Source organism: Podarcis pityusensis (assembly GCF_964106645.2).
Source record: "Podarcis pityusensis genome assembly, chromosome: 2".
In the NCBI taxonomy this organism is placed as follows: domain Eukaryota; kingdom Metazoa; phylum Chordata; class Lepidosauria; order Squamata; family Lacertidae; genus Podarcis; species Podarcis pityusensis.
In genome coordinates, this window is record NC_138029.1 from 13,157,480 (window position 1) to 13,175,265 (window position 17,786).

Below are 17,786 nucleotides of genomic sequence, written 5' to 3' on the forward strand. Positions count from 1 at the left end.
AAGGTCTAGCCACATGTACACATCACATGTGGGTGTCGCTGTGGGTTAAACCACAGAGCCTAGGACTTGCCAATCAGACGGGGTGAGCTCCTGTTGCTTGGTCCCTGCTCCTGCCAACCTAGCAGTTTGAAAGCATGTCAAAGTGCAAGTAGATAAATAGGTACCACTCCAGTGGGAAGGTAAACATTGTTTCCATGCGCTACTCTGGTTCACCAGAAGCGGCTTAGTCATGCTGGCTGCATGACCTGGAAGCTGTACGCCGGCTCCCTCGGCCAATAAAGCGAGATGAGCGCCACAACTCCAGAGTCGGTCACGACTGGACCTAATGGTCAGGGGTCCCTTTACCTTTACTTTACATATCACATAGAGATCTGCGTGGCTCGGCCACCTCCTCTGTTTGCCTTGAGCTGGAAATGCGGCCCTGTTACTACCTTCCCCACCTACTGACATGCAGCGGAATAAGGTGTTGTTTTGGACCACGTACACTGCTGCTCCTGTTTTTTAAAAATAAATAATCTGCACAAGTGGCAAACTAGCACATGAGGAAACATGGTCCTAGCCCAGCCGTCTCCCCTGCAGAGAAGCTTTTCCTTTTTGCACAGTTATAAAAACACGAGCCCTCTTTGTGGCATGAAGTGGCGCACTGCATTCTGCTACTGCAGGGCAGGGAGGGAGGGAATTTTAAGTGAATACTGGGAGTGGGGTGACCTCTGCCCGTGGTCTTACACACACAAACACACACCTATGCATTTTTCTCCCAGTGGAGCTTCTTGAGGGGAGATAACTCCCACTGGAAGGAAAAATAGTCACAAACAGTTTTGTGTATGAAATGATGTGCAAGGCGAGGAAAAGCTGTTTGATAGATTACCTGTTTCTTCCCCCACTGCCATTTATATGAAGGGTGGGAAACCTACAACCCTCCCATCAACCTCAGCCAGCATGGCCAAAGGTCAGGGTTTACGGGAGTTGAAGTCCCAACAGTATGTGGAAGACCCCAAGTTCTCCATCGCTTCCTTGCAGGGCTAATTGGAGGGGCAGTCAGGAGTTTTGCCCTTGCAGATGTTGCTGAGCTTTTAAATAACAGTGGTTGATTTTATTGTTCACGATGTTTTTATTACACCCTACTCTGGGATTTATTTTTAAGGGAAAAGGAGACCAAAAATTTCTCAAATAAATAATAAATAATTTTTTAAAACAAATTTTAATGGTTCTTAAACAAATACAGATAACCATTAAACACTTGCCCAGAAGCACATCCAATGGTCTTTGTTTTATTTATTGTCTCTAGACATATACTTAACACATTCAGCTTTCAAACGTATTGCTTAACATAACCCTTCCACTGAGAATAGTGAGCAGTTGGTATAAGAAGGTCTTGATTTTAGTCATTAACATAGTTAAAGAAAGGGGTCCACGTTTCTTGAAAGGTGTCCCTATTTGTTATGCCTTTAATTGCCCACCTGTGTCTGGTGAGAACATTGCTATATGTCAGATATTATTTTGCCATATGTTCAGGGGTCTGAATAATAAATACATTTTAATTGACTAGAGATTACTACTCCCCCCCCACCTGTGTGGGTGGTTCAAATCCGTGTGACGGGGCAAGCTCCCATCACTCTGTCCCAGCTCCTGCCAACCTAGCAGTTTGAAAGCACGCCAGTGCAAGTAGATAAATAGGTACTGCTGCGGCGGGAAGGCAAACAGCATTTCTGTGCACTCTGGCTTCCATCACAGTGTCCCGTTGCGCCAGAAGCGGTTTAGCCATGCTGGCCACATGACCCAGAAAGCTGTCTGTGGACAAACGCCGGCTCCCTCAGCCTGAAAAGCGAGATGAGCGCCACAACCCCATAGTTGCCATCCAGGGATCCTTTACCATTTACTTTGATTACATGAACCACCCTTTGCAATATAAGGCGGTGTGACATTAACATATGAGAGTGCGAGAGGTGAAATAGTTAAACAGGTTACCCAATCGGAACCCAGGGGGGTGGAGTCAGAGGGACTATAAAACCAGCTCTGGGAGGGGCGAAAGGGGAGTTTGTTGGGAGTTGGGTGGTTGGTTGGAGTGGGAGTGAATTGGGATAGAGTCTGGGTAGGTTGAGTTAGTGTAGTGAAATAAGCTGAGTCAGGAACAGTTGGGAGCTGGGAAAACAAGTAAATATCTGAAAGGTGGTTTAGTGAGTGAGAGCAGGTAGCGGAAGTTACAGGTCTGGATAGGCACCCTATGATTGTAGTTGACTTAGACCGTTTATGAAACCACACGCTTGTTAAACTGCAATAAACAAACAGAGGTTTATGTTCCAACTTAACCCTGACTGGACTCAGTATTTTACCAGGTAGGGCCTGGGTGGTGGCAGCGAGAAATAAAGTGGTGGCGCAGGGATCAATAGACGGTGAAGTGTCCTGGGACCCTGTGTGATCACCACGGGTGGCAGTAAAGATGCATCTTTTGGAAGTAAATAAACGGTATTTGTCGCTTGCTGAAGCAGTGTATTTGCAAGGGGTTCTTCTGGCTAGATTGAGCTTAACCTTCTTTGCTGACCTCCTTGTTGTATGCAGGCCTGTCCTCTGAATGCCACCCCCTATTGCAGCAACGGCAAGAGCAGCCAGCAAGTGTGGGAGGAATTTTCGCAGTGCTTCACGCCAGCCGTCAAGGAGGTGGTGGAGTTTGCCAAGAGCATCCCCGGGTTCCAGTCACTCTGCCAGCAAGACCAAGTCATGCTGCTGAAAGCAGGCACTTTCCAGGTAAGAACAGAAGCAGCAGCAGGCAGGACCCGCATGCAACAGCACTTCTCCCCATTGTGATTCTCAGCAACTGGTATTCAGGGACAGCCTACCTGCAACAGAGGAGGTAGAATCATAGAGCTGGGACCACGAGGGTCATCTAGTCCCACCCCCAGCATTGCAGGAATCTTTTGCCCAACGTGAGACTCAAACCCATGACCCTGAAATTAATACTTTCATGCTCTACCAACTGAGCTGTAGAATCTACCCATTGTGGCTAGCAGCCAGCGACAGCCTTATGCACCGTATTTTTCTCTCTATAAAACGCACCAGACCACAAGACACACCTAGTTTTTGGAGGAGGAAAACAAGAAAAAAAAATATTCTGAATCTCAGAAGCCAGAACAGCAAGAGGGATCGCTGTGCAGTGAAAGCAGCGATCCCTCTTGCTGTTCTGGCTTCTGGGATAGCTGTGCAGCCTGCCTTCGCTCCATAAGACGCACACACATTTCCCCTTACTTTTTAGCAGGGAAAAAGTGAGTCTTATAGAGCAAAAAATACAGTAATTCTTCTTTTGCCCTGGGCCTCTCACAGATGGAGCTAGGTGCATACTCTCCTTGGGCAAAAAATAGCTTGCACCAGAGGCAGTCATTGTGTTGCTCTTCAGATGTTTTTTAGACTCCATCTCCCATCATCACTTGCTCATGGCCATGCTGGCTGGGCACAATATTGTTGCATTTTTGGAGGGCCCTGTCATTGCTTAGCAATTGGCTCTCATGCAGGGGACCCGAAAGGCCTGCCTTAAGCAGCACTCTTGTGCCTTCAAACAGCCGCGCAGCAGGCTGAATTTTAACAAATGTAGTTCCTCCCACTGCTCAAAAACAGAAAAAGGTCAGACCTGCCACCCTGTGCTATGGACAGGAGAACTTTAAGGGTACCTGGCACAAGTCAATCTCGAACCTCAAATGAAAAACTCAGTGCAGCCTGTGATAGGGATGGGCAGAGACACCCTTCGTGCTTTCAGGGCTATGCCCTCCTTTTCAAAATACCCTGCTGGCTTCCCAGCATCTCCTTCCACCTGGTAATAGGACATGGCAACAGGCAATTCCAAAGCCTTGTTTTGGAATCAATGAATGATTAGCTCAGGAAGGCCTTTTTCTTCATTCCTAGGATGTTGGTCACAGTGGCAGCCCGTTTGCTTAGCCCTCAACCTTCCCCTCTTCTTTCCCTTCCCAGGTGCTGATGGTTCGCTTCTCCTCCCTGTTCAGCCCCAAGGAGAAGGTGGTGACCTTCCTGAGTGGGGAGACATACTCGCTCTGCAGCCTACGCACCATGGGCATGGGCTCCCTGCTGGACGCCATGTTTGAGTTCAGCGAGAAGCTCAGTTCCCTGGACTTGGACACACAGGAAATGGCGCTCTTCATGGCCGTAGTCCTGGTCTCAGCGGGTGAGTCAAGGGGTCATAACTGGCTTTGTGGGGTAGGGGGAGCATTCTGCGGCTTGCATTAAAGGCTTTCGCTGTACTTGCGGTCCTGTGCTGGGAGAATCTCAGATGATTCCTTCTCGCCTCGGAGCAGTTAAAGGCACCCAGGGGTGGAATCTGGGCGCGCTCACTGGCAAGGAGGCATTGTGCTGATCGCAAGGCCCAGCCCTGCAAACAGAGGTTAGAGCAAGAAGACTGCAGTATTTACAGAGGGATCCTAATCTTTTATAGCCATCACTGCTTATCCTGTTGGTTAGTTTTTTAAAAAATATTTCTTTTCATTTTATCAGACTTGATAGTTACACACACACACACACACACACACACACACAGTAAAATACCTTGAGATAATATATCTCCTGCCCATCTGGCTAGGTTGCCCCAGCCACTCTGGGCAGCTTCCAATACATATAAAAATATGATAATACATCAAACATTAAAAACTTCCTGATATAAGGCTGGTTTTGGATGTCTTTTTTTTTTTTTAAAGCAAATTTGATTTACATTTCTAGCTTTTATGGGGCAAATTGGTATGAGAAACGCCTGGCAAAAAAATTTCAGAAGTTCAAAGCAGTTGCTGAATGATATTTCCAGTACTCAGCAGTGAAGCTCTCCTGCCTTCATTTTTTTTGGGTGTGTGTGTATTCCAGCATAATTTATTGGTGCAGAATTTGGGTCATTTCAGAACAGGATTATTACTATTTTTTAATGTTGAATTGTCATCTGCATCATAATGTCAGGGTGTCTCTAACAAGTCAGCTTGATGCTGACAAATAAACATTGCAACTATTTTAACTTTACAGTCATACCTCGGGTTAAATGTGCTTCAGGTTGAGCATATTCAGGTTACGCTCCATGGCGACCTGGAAGTAATGGAGTGTGTTACTTCCGGGTTTCGCTGCATGCACAGATATTCAAAATGACGTCATGCGCAGAAGCGGAGAATTGCGACACGCAGACGGGTTGCTTCAGGATGCGAATGGGGCTCTGGAACGGATCCCGTTCGCATCCAGAGGTACCACTGTACCAGTCTTTCCCCAGGGAAATGAAAACCCCTCTGTTCTCCACGTGTCTTTCTTGTTTCTGTCAACTCAATACCTTTGCTTTGGTTTTCAGATCGCTCCGGCATCTCTGACGTGGATGCAGTCGAAATCCTCCAGGAGACGTTAATCCGGGCCTTGCGGACTCTCGTGACTAAGAAGCACCCGGACGACTCCACGCTTTTCCCCAAGCTGCTCCTCCGCCTGCCTGACCTGAGAACCCTCAACAACCAACATTCAGAAAAACTGCTTGCCTTCCGCATCAACCCGTAAGCCCGCTGGACTGGACGACTTCTGAAACCCTGCGAGTTTTGGGTAAGAAGAACCAAGAATCGACCATCAAGCAAACTTAATGCATCGGACTAAATTTTGCTCCGTGGGGAGAAGATGGTGACGGTGAAAGGAGAGGAGCATAAGGGATCCGGCAAGGGAGGGGAACCCATAGCCCATCGCAGCTGGGATCTACTAGAGCGGATCCCTCCCTGGCGAGGAGACCAGACACAGGAGGAAGGGTTTGTTTCCCAGATAGTGCTCTCCGTGGCGCTGTGCAGATTGAAGATCATTTATTTTGCTAGAGGAGATCAGGCAAACGAGCTGGACACGCGTTGTACCGTGTTGTTTTTCAAATGTGTGCTGATATATATATATATGTATATATTTATATATATATATATATATACAGTACATGCATATATATCTTACTTTCCATGTGATATTGTGTTGAAGTTCTGTATATAAAAACACTGGGTTTATTGTGCGTAATTATAATAACTCTTGGTAGCGCTTTGTGGGGTGGGTGGGGGAGAGGAGGAAAAAAGGACAAACTGATAAGGCGAATGTTGCAACTCTAGCTCCTTTCCTTTTATCTGCATGCTACCGCAGCCCCAGGACTCAAGCTCCCCCGCAGTTCTTTTTTAGAATTCCTTTCTTTGGGGTGGGGAGTTTGCTCTGTTTCGCTGCTGCTCTTTCCCGAAGAAGGGATCGCACACACAGAACTATACCGTCTTTTAAGACGTTCAGTTTATGCTACAGATTTTACCGGGTAGGTGTTAATGTTCAGATGCGTAAAGTAGAACTGCTCAACTTGGGCCCCTTTCCCACTTCCATCCCTGCAACTGAGCAAGTCCTCTTTGTCACGCCTGACCCAAGTGTCTATGTCAATATAATATATATTTTGTAAACGTTGCAAGCAAAAACACAATAGGGGCTTCCACTAGTACGCAGGTCAGACTTGCTCTCAACTTTCGGAGGCGGCCATAGCATGCTAGGAAGGCCATTGGGCCCCATGGTGTGGGAAGAGGACCGCTGCGAAGGGGCTAAGGCTGCAGTCCTTAACCTTGCTTACCTGGGAGTAAGCCCCATTGACTTTTGGAGGGCTAAATTCTGAGCAGACATGGTTTGGGGGAGGGCAGGCTCTCAGAAGGGCAAATGGAAGAAGCAGGAGTGCCTTCCTTGCCAAGTAAGGTTTAGGGAAACAAGCAGAGGTTAGCTGAGCCCTTAGGTAGAAAGGGCTAAGCAAAGCAAACACTCCGAATACCATTCCACCCAACCTTACCAGTTCCTTCCAGGCAATGTCTTTTTCCAGAAGAGCGAAGCTGTATGAGTACTCTCCCAAAATTCCAGAACCTAGTTTTCCATTTGAACCTATAGATCTTGCTCACTTTCCAGGATATGGGGCACAGAGCCCCAGAGTCCTGGCTATCTTCCGAAGCTGCCTTTGTTATATTTAATCCCCAGTCTCTTATTCCAGATGTGCGAATATAACCCTAGACTGCTGGCTAATCGCTCTTTCCTAACAACCAGTTAGTTGGCTTGTTCCCGGGGAGGCGGGGAACAGAATGGAACCTAGAATTAGCTTGGTTCCAACGTTTTCCTCCATTCGCTATACTGAAGGCTGTGTGTACTCTACACTTCACACACACATACACCAGATTTTGAGCCAAGAAATGCTTAAATTTGTGACCTGGGTAAATTATGCAAATTAAATATCCTATTTCTTTATTCTGTACCGTTTATGCTGCTTCCGCCAGATGGGAAATGTGTGGGTTTCCCCCCTTTTTTCGGGTGATGGGGGCACAGGGTGCTTCACCTAGTGATCCCTGCAAGATCTACTTGGTTTCAGATACCCAAGCTACACATGATGCTGGCAGGCCCGTGTCTGAAGTATAGGTGTCTCTGCATGGTTTTGCACACCAAAGGGGCACATGGGTGGCTGGGGTGGCGATGTTCTGAACCCTTCCTTTGTCCCTGCTCTTTTCTCCCTAGTTCCCCCCCCCTCACCCCACCCAGGCTCAACACCAGCTAAAAGTGCCTGGGGAAAGGAGTTTTGAAGGAGAGAAAGATGGCCGGTATTGGGGACAGTTCATTGTGCCCCTTTGGAGCTTTTAAGCTATACCCCACCCCAGTCACTCTCTGTTTTACATGTGCTTTCTGCCATTGTCATGTGTAGTTTAGGTCTCGGACCTCTTCTTGCAAAGTCCAATGTTTTCAAAATTACTCTTGGGTTGTCAGGGGAAGAGGATTTATTTTCTGTTAAAAAGATGTTCTAAGGATGCTAAATTCCATGCTTGGAAGTGAGGCACGTGGATTACACACAGCCTTGGTTATGTAGCTCCAGAGATCCCAGGAATTGTTTCCCTCAACTTTTGTATGTGAAACTGTATAGATTTAAAAGGAGCCAAACCTTGAGGTTGGTTGGGATTTTATTTTATTCTTTTTTGAGGGGGAACTTGTAAGGGAGGCGACCAAAAAGGGGTCTTGGGCTCCCACTTCTCTCCTGTAGGACCACCCTCCTGCTCCCACCCCCCAGTGTCCTAACTTGGCTGTAGTCAGCCCTGCCGCCCTATTCTCTGCATTGAAACATATCAGGTCTTTTTACATCCCATTGACAGGAGCTCTCATGGCATGTTTCAGTCACCCTCCTGTGTGCATGATGTGGGGGATATCTGTGTTCTTCGCAGGGTGGGAGGGACACTGTTGTTGCTGCTGCTGTTGTTGTTCAACACTGCTTTTAAAATGAAAAAAAACAAACAAACCAAACATTGCACTTTTCTTAGAAATCTAGAGGAAAAAAATGTATGTTATAACAAAGAATTCCCTCCCTAAACCGGAGTATATTTGCTGCAAAGGGAAAATAGAGAGGGTTTTATTTGCTGCTGCTGGTGCTGCTGCTGTTGCTGCTGTTTGGAGTCCAAAAGACTCGCAAAAGATACCGACAAGAAAGAGAGAGAGTTTATTTTTTGTCTAATATTGAAGTGCAATAAATACATTGAAATATAAATAAAATAAAGACTTGCTTAACAGTGAAACAAGTGCCTGTCATTTTTGTAGAAGGTGATGCATATACGGTACCTTTTGGGTTTGTTTGGTTCTACTCTGTCTCCTTTTTTTATAGCTGTAATTGCTAGTCTTCACCACTAGATGTCTGTGTAGACCACAGTTGTCCCTTATCTCCCCAAATATAGTACTCAAAATGGGCCTACTGACAGGCCTTCAGTGCATGGTAACCATGGGAACATCCAGCATATGCCAATTCTCAGCAAGTTGCGTGTTTCTGCCACTGCATGCAAGACCCAGCTTTTGGCATGCAACCTCTGTAAATGCCAGGAAAATTAAAATTTGTGTTGGGGAGTAGTTTTGTTTTTAAATAAAAAAGCTGAAGCCTTGTGAGTGCCCCAGACTGGTCTTGCGGGATCAGGCCCAAAGTCCTTAACCAGCATCCTGTTTCTCACAGGGACCAACAGGGGGGATATACAGGAACCAGGGGCCGGCCCACCCATGAGGCAACAGCCTCAGGCGGCAGGGTCCATAGGGGCAGCAAATTCAACCTCCAAGGAATGCATCGCCTGCTGCCACCGCTGTGGAGACGGCGATAGCTGTGGCCTGCTCCTTGGTGGCTGGATCTGCCTCCTCAGCAATGACCCCGAATGCCATCAACTGCAACCTCTGGGTGAATAGGAGGCATTGTGGTCCTCTCCCACCCTTCTTCCCAATTTAGATCTCCGCTACCCGCTTGTTCCTGGTGTAGATCTTCCCTTGCCCCTTCTTTCCTGGTGGGGGACCCCCATTTTGTGGTTCGCCTCAGGTGCCAACATCTCCTGAGCCGGCCCGGACAGGAACTTTTAATCATCTGGCCTACTTTGCAGGGGCTGCTCAGTCTTCTGCAACAGAGGAGGGCAGCAGAGATGGCCCTATCGTAAGCAGAGGAAGATGGCCGCTTCAGGTGGAGGGTGCTTGCCCCCCAAGCTAACCTTCTGCACCCTGTCACCTCTGTTGAAGTGACGTTCGACTGCAGTCCTGTTGGCTTCTGTACATGGAATTGGGGTGGCTAAGGCCCCATTTTGTCCTTTGCCTCAGAGGCAGCTGGTCTTGAATTAAAAGATTGAGAAAAACCCTGATTAATTGGGAGCGCATTTTTAACCTACCGCAAGGGTGGGCAAATTTGGGCCTGATTTCATGTGGGTGGTAACAAGGGGGTGAAATGGGATATGGGCTAGCAGATGGAGACAGGAGTGGCCCTCCCACTGTTGGTTCTGGTCCTGTCCCATCCATAGCTGTCAACCGTCACTTATTTGGCGGGAAACTCCCTTATCCCAGCGCCGTGTCCCGCTGCTGTCCCTTAAATTTCCCGGGTTTCAAAGGAAGCAGCTCCTCTCCCTCCCTCCCTGCTGGCCAGGGAGGAGGGAGGCTCCAACTGTGTTGCTTGGCTGCCTGGCCTGCCCCCCCCCCCCGGCCTCCTCTCACCAGCCTTGGCCCCCGGGAGCCCCTCCCCACCGGGACTGGCGGGAGCCTCGGGCCCTTCCGCCGCCATCCTCCTCGCGGCCGCCGAACTGAGCGTCTCTGCCTGGGGTAGCATCTTCGTAGCTTGGACTTCGTTTTGTGCGAAAAGTGGTTGCTGCTTATAGTTATTTAATTGCAGTGTTTCATCAGCTTGAGCAGCAACCTCTGGAAACGAAGGGCTAAAAACCAGCGCTGCTCTCCAAAATTATCTGGTCCCTTTTAACTTCGTATTTCAGGTGGTTGGCTAAAATCCCTTATTTTGGCTGCTGATCCCTTATTTTCGAGGCTGCTGGTCCCTTATTTTCAAATCTAAGTTGACAGCTATGGTCCCATCCACCACCAGAATGTGGCCCTTGACTAAAAAACCATGTTCCCCATCCCTACATTAAGCTCTAAAGGACGGACTTTTTGCGTTAAGGAAAGTGATAGGAAAGTGTGGGGTGACACTTGCTTTGACACAGTGCCATCTAACCTCCCTGCAAGCAGAACAGAATGAACGCTCCTTTAAATAGCCAACATCGTCTTATCTCACAGCAAAACAAGTTGGGATGAACACTCAATAAACACATATCCCTCAAGCGCCTTTATTTCCAAGCATATGTTTCCATTGGAAACTATAGTGTTACCCCACAATTTCCCAGGCCAGTCTTCCCCAAGCTGGTGGCCTCCAGATGTTTCAGACTACAACTCCCATCACCCCCGACTCTTGGCTGGCCTGTGGCGATGGGATTTGTAGTCCAAAGTATGTGGAGGGCACCAGGTTGGGGCAGGCTGACCTAGGCACTTGCAAAGGGAGAGGTAAACAGAAGTCCTTGACAGGTCCTTTCCCCATTATCTTCTGTGCATGCCACCAAAAGCTACGGCACGGGCAGCCTCCCCTTTCTGCCTCCCTGCGCTTCAGAATAGGGTGCCCATTTCTCCACACGGGCCTCATTGTACCCCACCGCCAGTGCATAATCTGGCAAGATGCAAGGATGAATGTTTGTGCCTCCTCCTCGCTGAGGTCCCTTTCCCTCAATAGCCCCGTTGTTCCTGGGCCGCCTGGCTTGGCCCTGCAGCCCCCGGAATCACCTCAGCTTTGCGGTAACCAGCCGTCTACTTTGTTTGACTTGAGACCCGGCCAAGAGGCCTGGACAAGGCAAGAATTGTGGAGAGCTGTGGAGAGCAGAGGAGAGAGAGGGAGACTGGTCCCCTGCATTTCTGGGAGTCTGCTGGCGGGAATTACCTTCTCCCTCTCGACCCCCCGCTTCCTCCCCCCCCGAATCTAGGACCTTGACCACCAGCTGAGGGGCAGATGTAGAGGAGGATGAGCAACCAGGTGATGTTCCTTGTGCAAAGAGTGGGGGTTTTAGCTAGGAGAAGGGATGCCCGATTTGAAATCTCCACGCTGCCATGAGGCTGACCTGGTGATCTTGAGGTAGTCACAACTTCTTGGCCCCAAACCTAGCTCACAGGGTTGTTTCTGAGGAGAAAAATGGTGGGGGTGGGAAACCAACCCCGATATTCAGCTCCTTAGAAGAAAGGCAGGGAAATATACCTAGTGCTATTTTTCTAGACAATGACAAACCTAGAAAGCATCTTAAAAAGCAGAGATATCACCTTGCCAACAAAGGTTGGTATAGTTAAAGCTATGGTTTCCCCAGTAGTGATGTATGGAAGTGAGAGCTGGACCATAAAGAAGGCTGATCGCCGAAGAATTGATGCTTTTGAATTCTGGTGCTGGAGGAGACTCTTGAAAGTCCCATGGACTGCAAGAAGATCAAACCTCTCCATTCTGAAGGAAATCAGCCTTGAGTGCTCACTGGAAGGACAGATCCTGAAGCTGAGGCTCCAATACTTTGGCCACCTCACGAGAAGAGAAGACTCCCTGGAAAAGACCCTGATGTTGGGAAAGATGGAGGGCACAAGGAGAAGGGGACGACAGAGGACGAGATGGTTGGACAGTGTTTTCGAAGCTACCAGCATGAGTTTGACCAAACTGTGGGAGGCAGTGGAAGACAGGAGTGCCTGGCGTGCTCTGGTCCATGGGGTCACGAAGAGTCGGACACGACTAAACAACAACAACATTTTTCTAAAAAACAAGGTGCCAGAACTCACTACGAACACCTCCTTAGATTGGCAATGGCGCCCACCTAAGAGGTGCCAGAACTGAGTTCCAGCAAGTTCCAGCTGAAAAAAAGCCCTGCTTATAAGTCAAGAGCCTCTGAACAATTGCCTTTTCTGTGCTTTCAGATTGTTCTGTTTTATCTGTGTAAGAGCTGCCTTGAGTCCTGGACTGGGAAAAAGGCGGAATAATAATAATAATAATAATAATAATAATAATAATAATAAATAAATAAATAAATAAATAATAAATGCTTGCCTGAGCCATGGCAAGCAGAATCATAGAGACCCAAAGGCCCAAGATCATAGCAAACACACATGAGGCACAAAGCAGCACTCTATAGCCACATATAGCTCAGACTTGTGTAACTGTTTTTCATTTCCACTTAAAACGTGTCGGGAATCTGTGGCTCTCCAGAAGGTCTTGGACTAAAACTCCCCACAAACCCTCCCCAGCAATGGTCAGAGGTAGCAGGAGTTGCAGCCCAAGTACATCTGAAGGGGAGGGAGAGTGCACAGGTTCCCTAAACCTGATTTAGAGGCAAGATAAAGGGACCCCTGACCATTAGGTCCAGTCGTGGCTGACTCTGGGGTTGCGGCGCTCATCTCGCTTTACTGGCCGAGGGAGCCGGCGTACAGCTTCTGGGTCATGTGGCCAGCATGACTAAGCCGCTTCTTGCGAACCAGAGCAGTGCACGGAAATGCCGTTTACCTTCCCGCCGGAGCGGTACCTATTTATCTACTTGTACTTTGACGTGCTTTCGAACTGCTAGGTTGGCAGGAGCAGGGACCGAGCAACGGGAGCTCACCCCGTCGCGGGGATTCGAACCGCCAACCTTCTGATCGGCAAGTCCTAGGCTCTGTGGTTTAACCCAGAGCGCCACCCATGTCCCCTATTCCCTAATTCTCACTTCTCCTAAATACATTCCCTCTTGTTCATTTTCATATTGCGTAGGCCCTCTGCACCCTCCAAATCCAATGCCTCTACTAAAGGTCTGAAAAGCAATGAGCTCCCCACTGCTATAAGATTCCCCAGGCCTCAATTGCGCCTCCCCCAACAGCCTAGCCTTCTGCTTGGCTGGCAGCCTAATATAAACTTTAGGTCAACTTCAGTTTTGGACATTTTGCTGGCAGCCAGTGAAGGCATGATGTGATAGGACCACTTATTTGCCGCAGCTCAATTTGCTGCTGCAAAGGTGCCTTATCAGATTTTGACCCAGACGTTCATTCTCTTGACCGTAGAATTTGGATCTTTGGACAGATTTGTGCCCCATTCAGCCAACCCAGCAGCTCTTTACCACTCAGCCTACTGCTCTGTTCAGTAGGTTTCTGCCTGGCTCTCTTAACACAGAGATTAATTCATTGAAATGTATGCACATTCAGTGCTCCCTATTGCCTTAGCATTGCAACTGAGTATTTAATTAAAGGCAGCCAAGTGGGTTCCCTGGACTTCCCCTGAGGGCTTTCGCTTTACTGGCAAGAAAATGTCTAGTAAGTCAGAGCTTTACCTCACTGACCCTGCCTGGTGGAGTGTATTTTGGTCCCCAGCCTAGAACGCTGTGTGGATTATTTCTCCAGGCCTGGTTCCAGGATTTTTGGGTGCCTCAAAAAGCTTGGTGGGGCACATAACAGCCCTGCTGGATCCATTTAGTCCAACATCCTGGGACGCCTCCCCACCCCACCCCAGAAGGAGTGCAACAGCTCTTCACACACCTGTGATTTTCAGCAACTGGTATTCAGAGGCAAGTTGCCTCTGACAGTGAGGCTGAACGTCGCCATCAAGGCTAGTACCTGTTACATGGTATATTTTGCCAAGTAGAAGGCTGGATGAAGTTTAAGCAATGACATCCTCAAATAAGATAAACAGCTCAGGACCGCAATACCTCAAGGGCTGCCTCTTTCCATGTGAACCTACCCGGACCCTGAGATCACCTTCTGAGGCCCTTCTTTGTGTGCCTCCTCCTCAAGAGGTCCGGAGGGTGGCAACATGAGAATGGGGCCTTCTCTGCAGTGGCTCCCCATCTGTGGAATGCTCTCCCCAGGGAAGTTCCCCTTGCGCCTTCATTATACACCTTTAGGCGCCAGGCAAAAACGTTCCCTTTTAACCAGGCCTGTGGTTGATCTGATTTACATCTTATGCCCTTTTAAAATGTGTTCTCCCCCCCAGGTGGGGATATTGTGTTGTTGCTTTTATTTTTATTATGTATTTTGTGGTTATATATCTTGAATTTATTCTGTGAACCAACCTGAGACCCCCAGGTATAAGGCGGTATATAAATTCTATAATAATACAGTAATAAGAGAAGCGATGTAGCTCAGCAGGTGAGCTAAATGAGCATGCCTATTTCAGACCCTAAGTGTCCCTATTTTCCACGGACAGTCCTAGAATTACAGAAGCCGTCCCGGTTTCTGATTTGATCCCGGAATGTCCTGGTTTTCCTTTGGACGTCCCTATTTTGATGGGAGAAATGTTGGAGGGTATGGATAGGAAGTCCCTGTTTTTATCGGAGAAATGCTGGAGGGTATGTTATTTAAGGATGCTGTTTCCACTAAAAGGAATCTCAGGTAGCCAAGAAAAGACACTCACGAAGATGAAGGAGAGTTGCTACTGCCCCACACAACAGGCAGGACAAGACAGACCTTAGGGCCACCCCTACCATTAGGCAGTGGGGCCAACTCAGGAAGTTGATTTAGGGTGCAATAAAATGGTTGCAGCATATTAGTTATTAAAGAGGTGCTTGTGGGAGTATGGTGCAGCTTGACTTGGGAGTACAGTGGTACCTCGGGTTACAGACGCTTCAGGTTACAGACACTTCAGATTACAGACTCCACTAACCCAGAAATAGTACCTCGGGTTAAGAACTTTGCTTCAGGGTGAGAACAGAAATTGCGTGGCAGCGCAGAAGCAGCGGGAGGCCCCATTAGCTGAAGTGGTGCTTCAGGTTAAGAACAGTTTCAGGTTAAGAACGGACTTCCAGAATGAATTAAGTTCTTAACCCGAGGTACCACTGTACTGTGTTTGCTGTGCTATCCAAGGCCTCAAAATGTCTTGGACCAGCACTATAGCTCACTACTGTATAGGACATCTCTTTCTCAGATCAGGCGTGGGTGGCGGCACAGTGGATCTAGCTTCCCAGCAGTGACATTAAAGGGTAAAGGGACCCCTGACCATCAGGTCCAGTCGTGGCCGACTCTGGGGTTGCGGCGCTCATCTCGCTTTATTGGCCGAGGGAGCCGGCGTACAGCTTCCAGGTCATGTGGCCAGCATGACTAAGCCACTTCTGGCGAACCAGAGCAGCACACGGAAACGCCGTTTACCTTCCCGCCGGAGTGCTACCTATTTATCTACTTGCACTTTGATGTGCTTTCGAACGGCTAGGTTGGCAGGAGCAGGGACCGAGCAACGGGAGCTCACCCCGTCGCGGGGATTCGAACCGCCAACCTTCTGATCGGCAAGTCCTAGGCTCTGTGGTTTAACCCACAGCGCCACCCGCGTCCCAGCAGTGACATTACTGCTGTGGAATTGGACAGAGAGGAGAAGGGGCAACAAGGAAATTGGGATGCATCAACAGAGGACCACAGGTACTTTATCTCTGTTCTAAATGACAGGCCGACGTCTCAGAGAGTCAGGAATGTAGTTCAAATGATGTTGGGCCTGTGCATCTGTGTCCAAAATGAAACAATTTTGCAGTCTGCGAAGGGGCTGGGTGGAGAGGGCTCATTCCTGCTCCACGCTTATGAGGACCCATTCCTTTAAGCCCCCTGCTTGTCCCTTCCCCAAACTTTTCCAGATGTTGCAGCTTTTCTTCCCCCATCTCCTCTCTCCTTGTCACATCTGCAAGTGGTTTGAACTGCAGAGAAGATCTGTGTGGAGTGGTGAGTTGGCACCAAACTTTCCTCCTTGCTCCCGCCCCCCCCCACCCCGCTCCATTCCCTGGCGCACGGATGAGTCCAAAAAGTTAAGAAAACCCTGGCATTGCAGGGAAGCTGGCCCACATCTTCGCGTTGCGGGTCAGCACATGGCTGATTAAGCTGTATCAGCGCAGGCAAGTTTCTCCCAACTCGCTTTTTCCTGCCTCGCCCGCTTCCTTCTAATCTAGATGCTTCAATGTCTGTCAAGTCTTCATGGCTGGATCCTGACAAGCAAAGAGCTTGGCTATGCAAGAGGTACCCAAGGCATAAAATTCCCTCTCAGGTCAAATTGAAGTTCAGCCTAGAGACAGCAGTCATTTTTCCTCTCAATAGCTGAAAAAGGGCTTGGAAGGGAAAAGGTTCCTGCTCACTTACACTTTTGCCTCTATTGAAACTTGTTGGGCAGGTTTCCGTATTGTTTCAAAAACCTGCCCAATCTGTTTGGCCAGAGGTAGCAGAGGGCCAAAATGAAATAAGTATGTGTACACACCATGGGAAGCCAGGTCTCTTGTCAAAACACTTTCAACCCTCTAAATGTGCTTCTCTGTCTCCAGAGAAATGTATCAAAAGGCGCTTCTGGAAATGGATTATCTGATTAGATAGTTAAAATAGCTTCCCCGCCAGATTTTGTTAACACTGTTCACACATGTGCAGAAATATGATAAGTCGGGCTTACAAGCCCTTTCATAAACTTGTGAAAATGCCATAAGGGTAATTCTGAAGGTATCTGAATTCCTTCTTCAGTCTGAACACGGGGAACAATCCTTGAAAAAACAGGGCCGGCCCTATCATTAGGCATTGTGCGGCAATTGCTTAGCTGGCAGTGCAGCAGATTTACCTTCAAACTCCTAGTAGATATCCACTCAATGTTTCTAATTGTTTGGAGAAGCGTGTCTCTCCTCACTACATTTTTTTTTTTTAAAGCAAATATCAGTGAACACATGGTGAGCATGGTGGAACATATGGTGACCTTATTCTGGGATGCTTATCAAAACTCCAGGCCACTGAGGCTGAGATCACATTGACAGCTTTGTCTTCCATAGAAGAAGTGGGAGATATGACCCGTTGGACTGGTGTATCTGGTCTCCCTGCTTGTCCCTCTTTGACCTGAAAGTAGGTAACGGCTGAATCTCAGCCCTCTCATCACATCTTCAAGACTCTCCATGAACATGATTCCTGCACCGAACACTCCTGTTTCATTGGGCATGCCATGTGCAACATGGGGAAAGGATCTTCTCAGTGATAGTCTGGAAAAGGCTTGGTTGGCAGTGTTGGCTCCAGATTTTTGTGGGGCTTCAGGGCAAGATGCCCTTTGTAGGCATCTCTCCTCCCCAGCACTGGCTACTTCCTCTGATACCCCAATGGAAAGGGCTGGCAAGTGACCACGTGATGGCAGGAGTTGCCTCTTCTCACTTGCTTTTCTTGCTTGAACGCTGTTATCTACTGAGTTGAATAGGATCCAAAAGGCAGCAGTCTGATTGGTCCTAGAACAATAGGATTCAGAAGGCAGCAGTCTGATTGGTCCTAGAACAATAGGGTCCAGAATGCAGCAGTCTGATTGGTCCACAGGAGCCACCCAATCCAGCTCCAGGTGGAAGTGAACCCTCAACCTGATTGGCCTACAGGTGAATCCCGGAATTAGCCAATCACGTGGGGCCCATTGTGTAAATAAAGTATATAAAGCAGACATTCTGGGGGAACTTCCATTCCTCCTCACCACTATGAGCTGAAGAAAGAGCATGAAA

General features: G+C 48.3%; 1 protein-coding gene across 5 annotated transcripts in view; it reads left to right on the forward strand.

Moving 5' to 3' along the window:
* The window catches only part of LOC308470924 (nuclear receptor subfamily 1 group D member 1-like), a 58,919-nt gene extending 50,361 nt beyond the window's left edge, over positions 1–8,558 (forward strand). For all 5 annotated transcript variants that reach the window (XM_080994624.1, XM_080994626.1, XM_080994627.1 and 2 more), the window contains 3 exons: positions 2,560–2,745; positions 3,961–4,171; positions 5,324–8,558. In XM_080994624.1, the coding sequence (XP_080850750.1) occupies positions 2,560–2,745; positions 3,961–4,171; positions 5,324–5,520 (594 nt within the window). In that variant the 3' untranslated portion in view covers positions 5,521–8,558. The remainder of the gene's footprint in view (positions 1–2,559; positions 2,746–3,960; positions 4,172–5,323) is intronic.
* Positions 8,559–17,786: the final 9,228 nt, after the last annotated feature.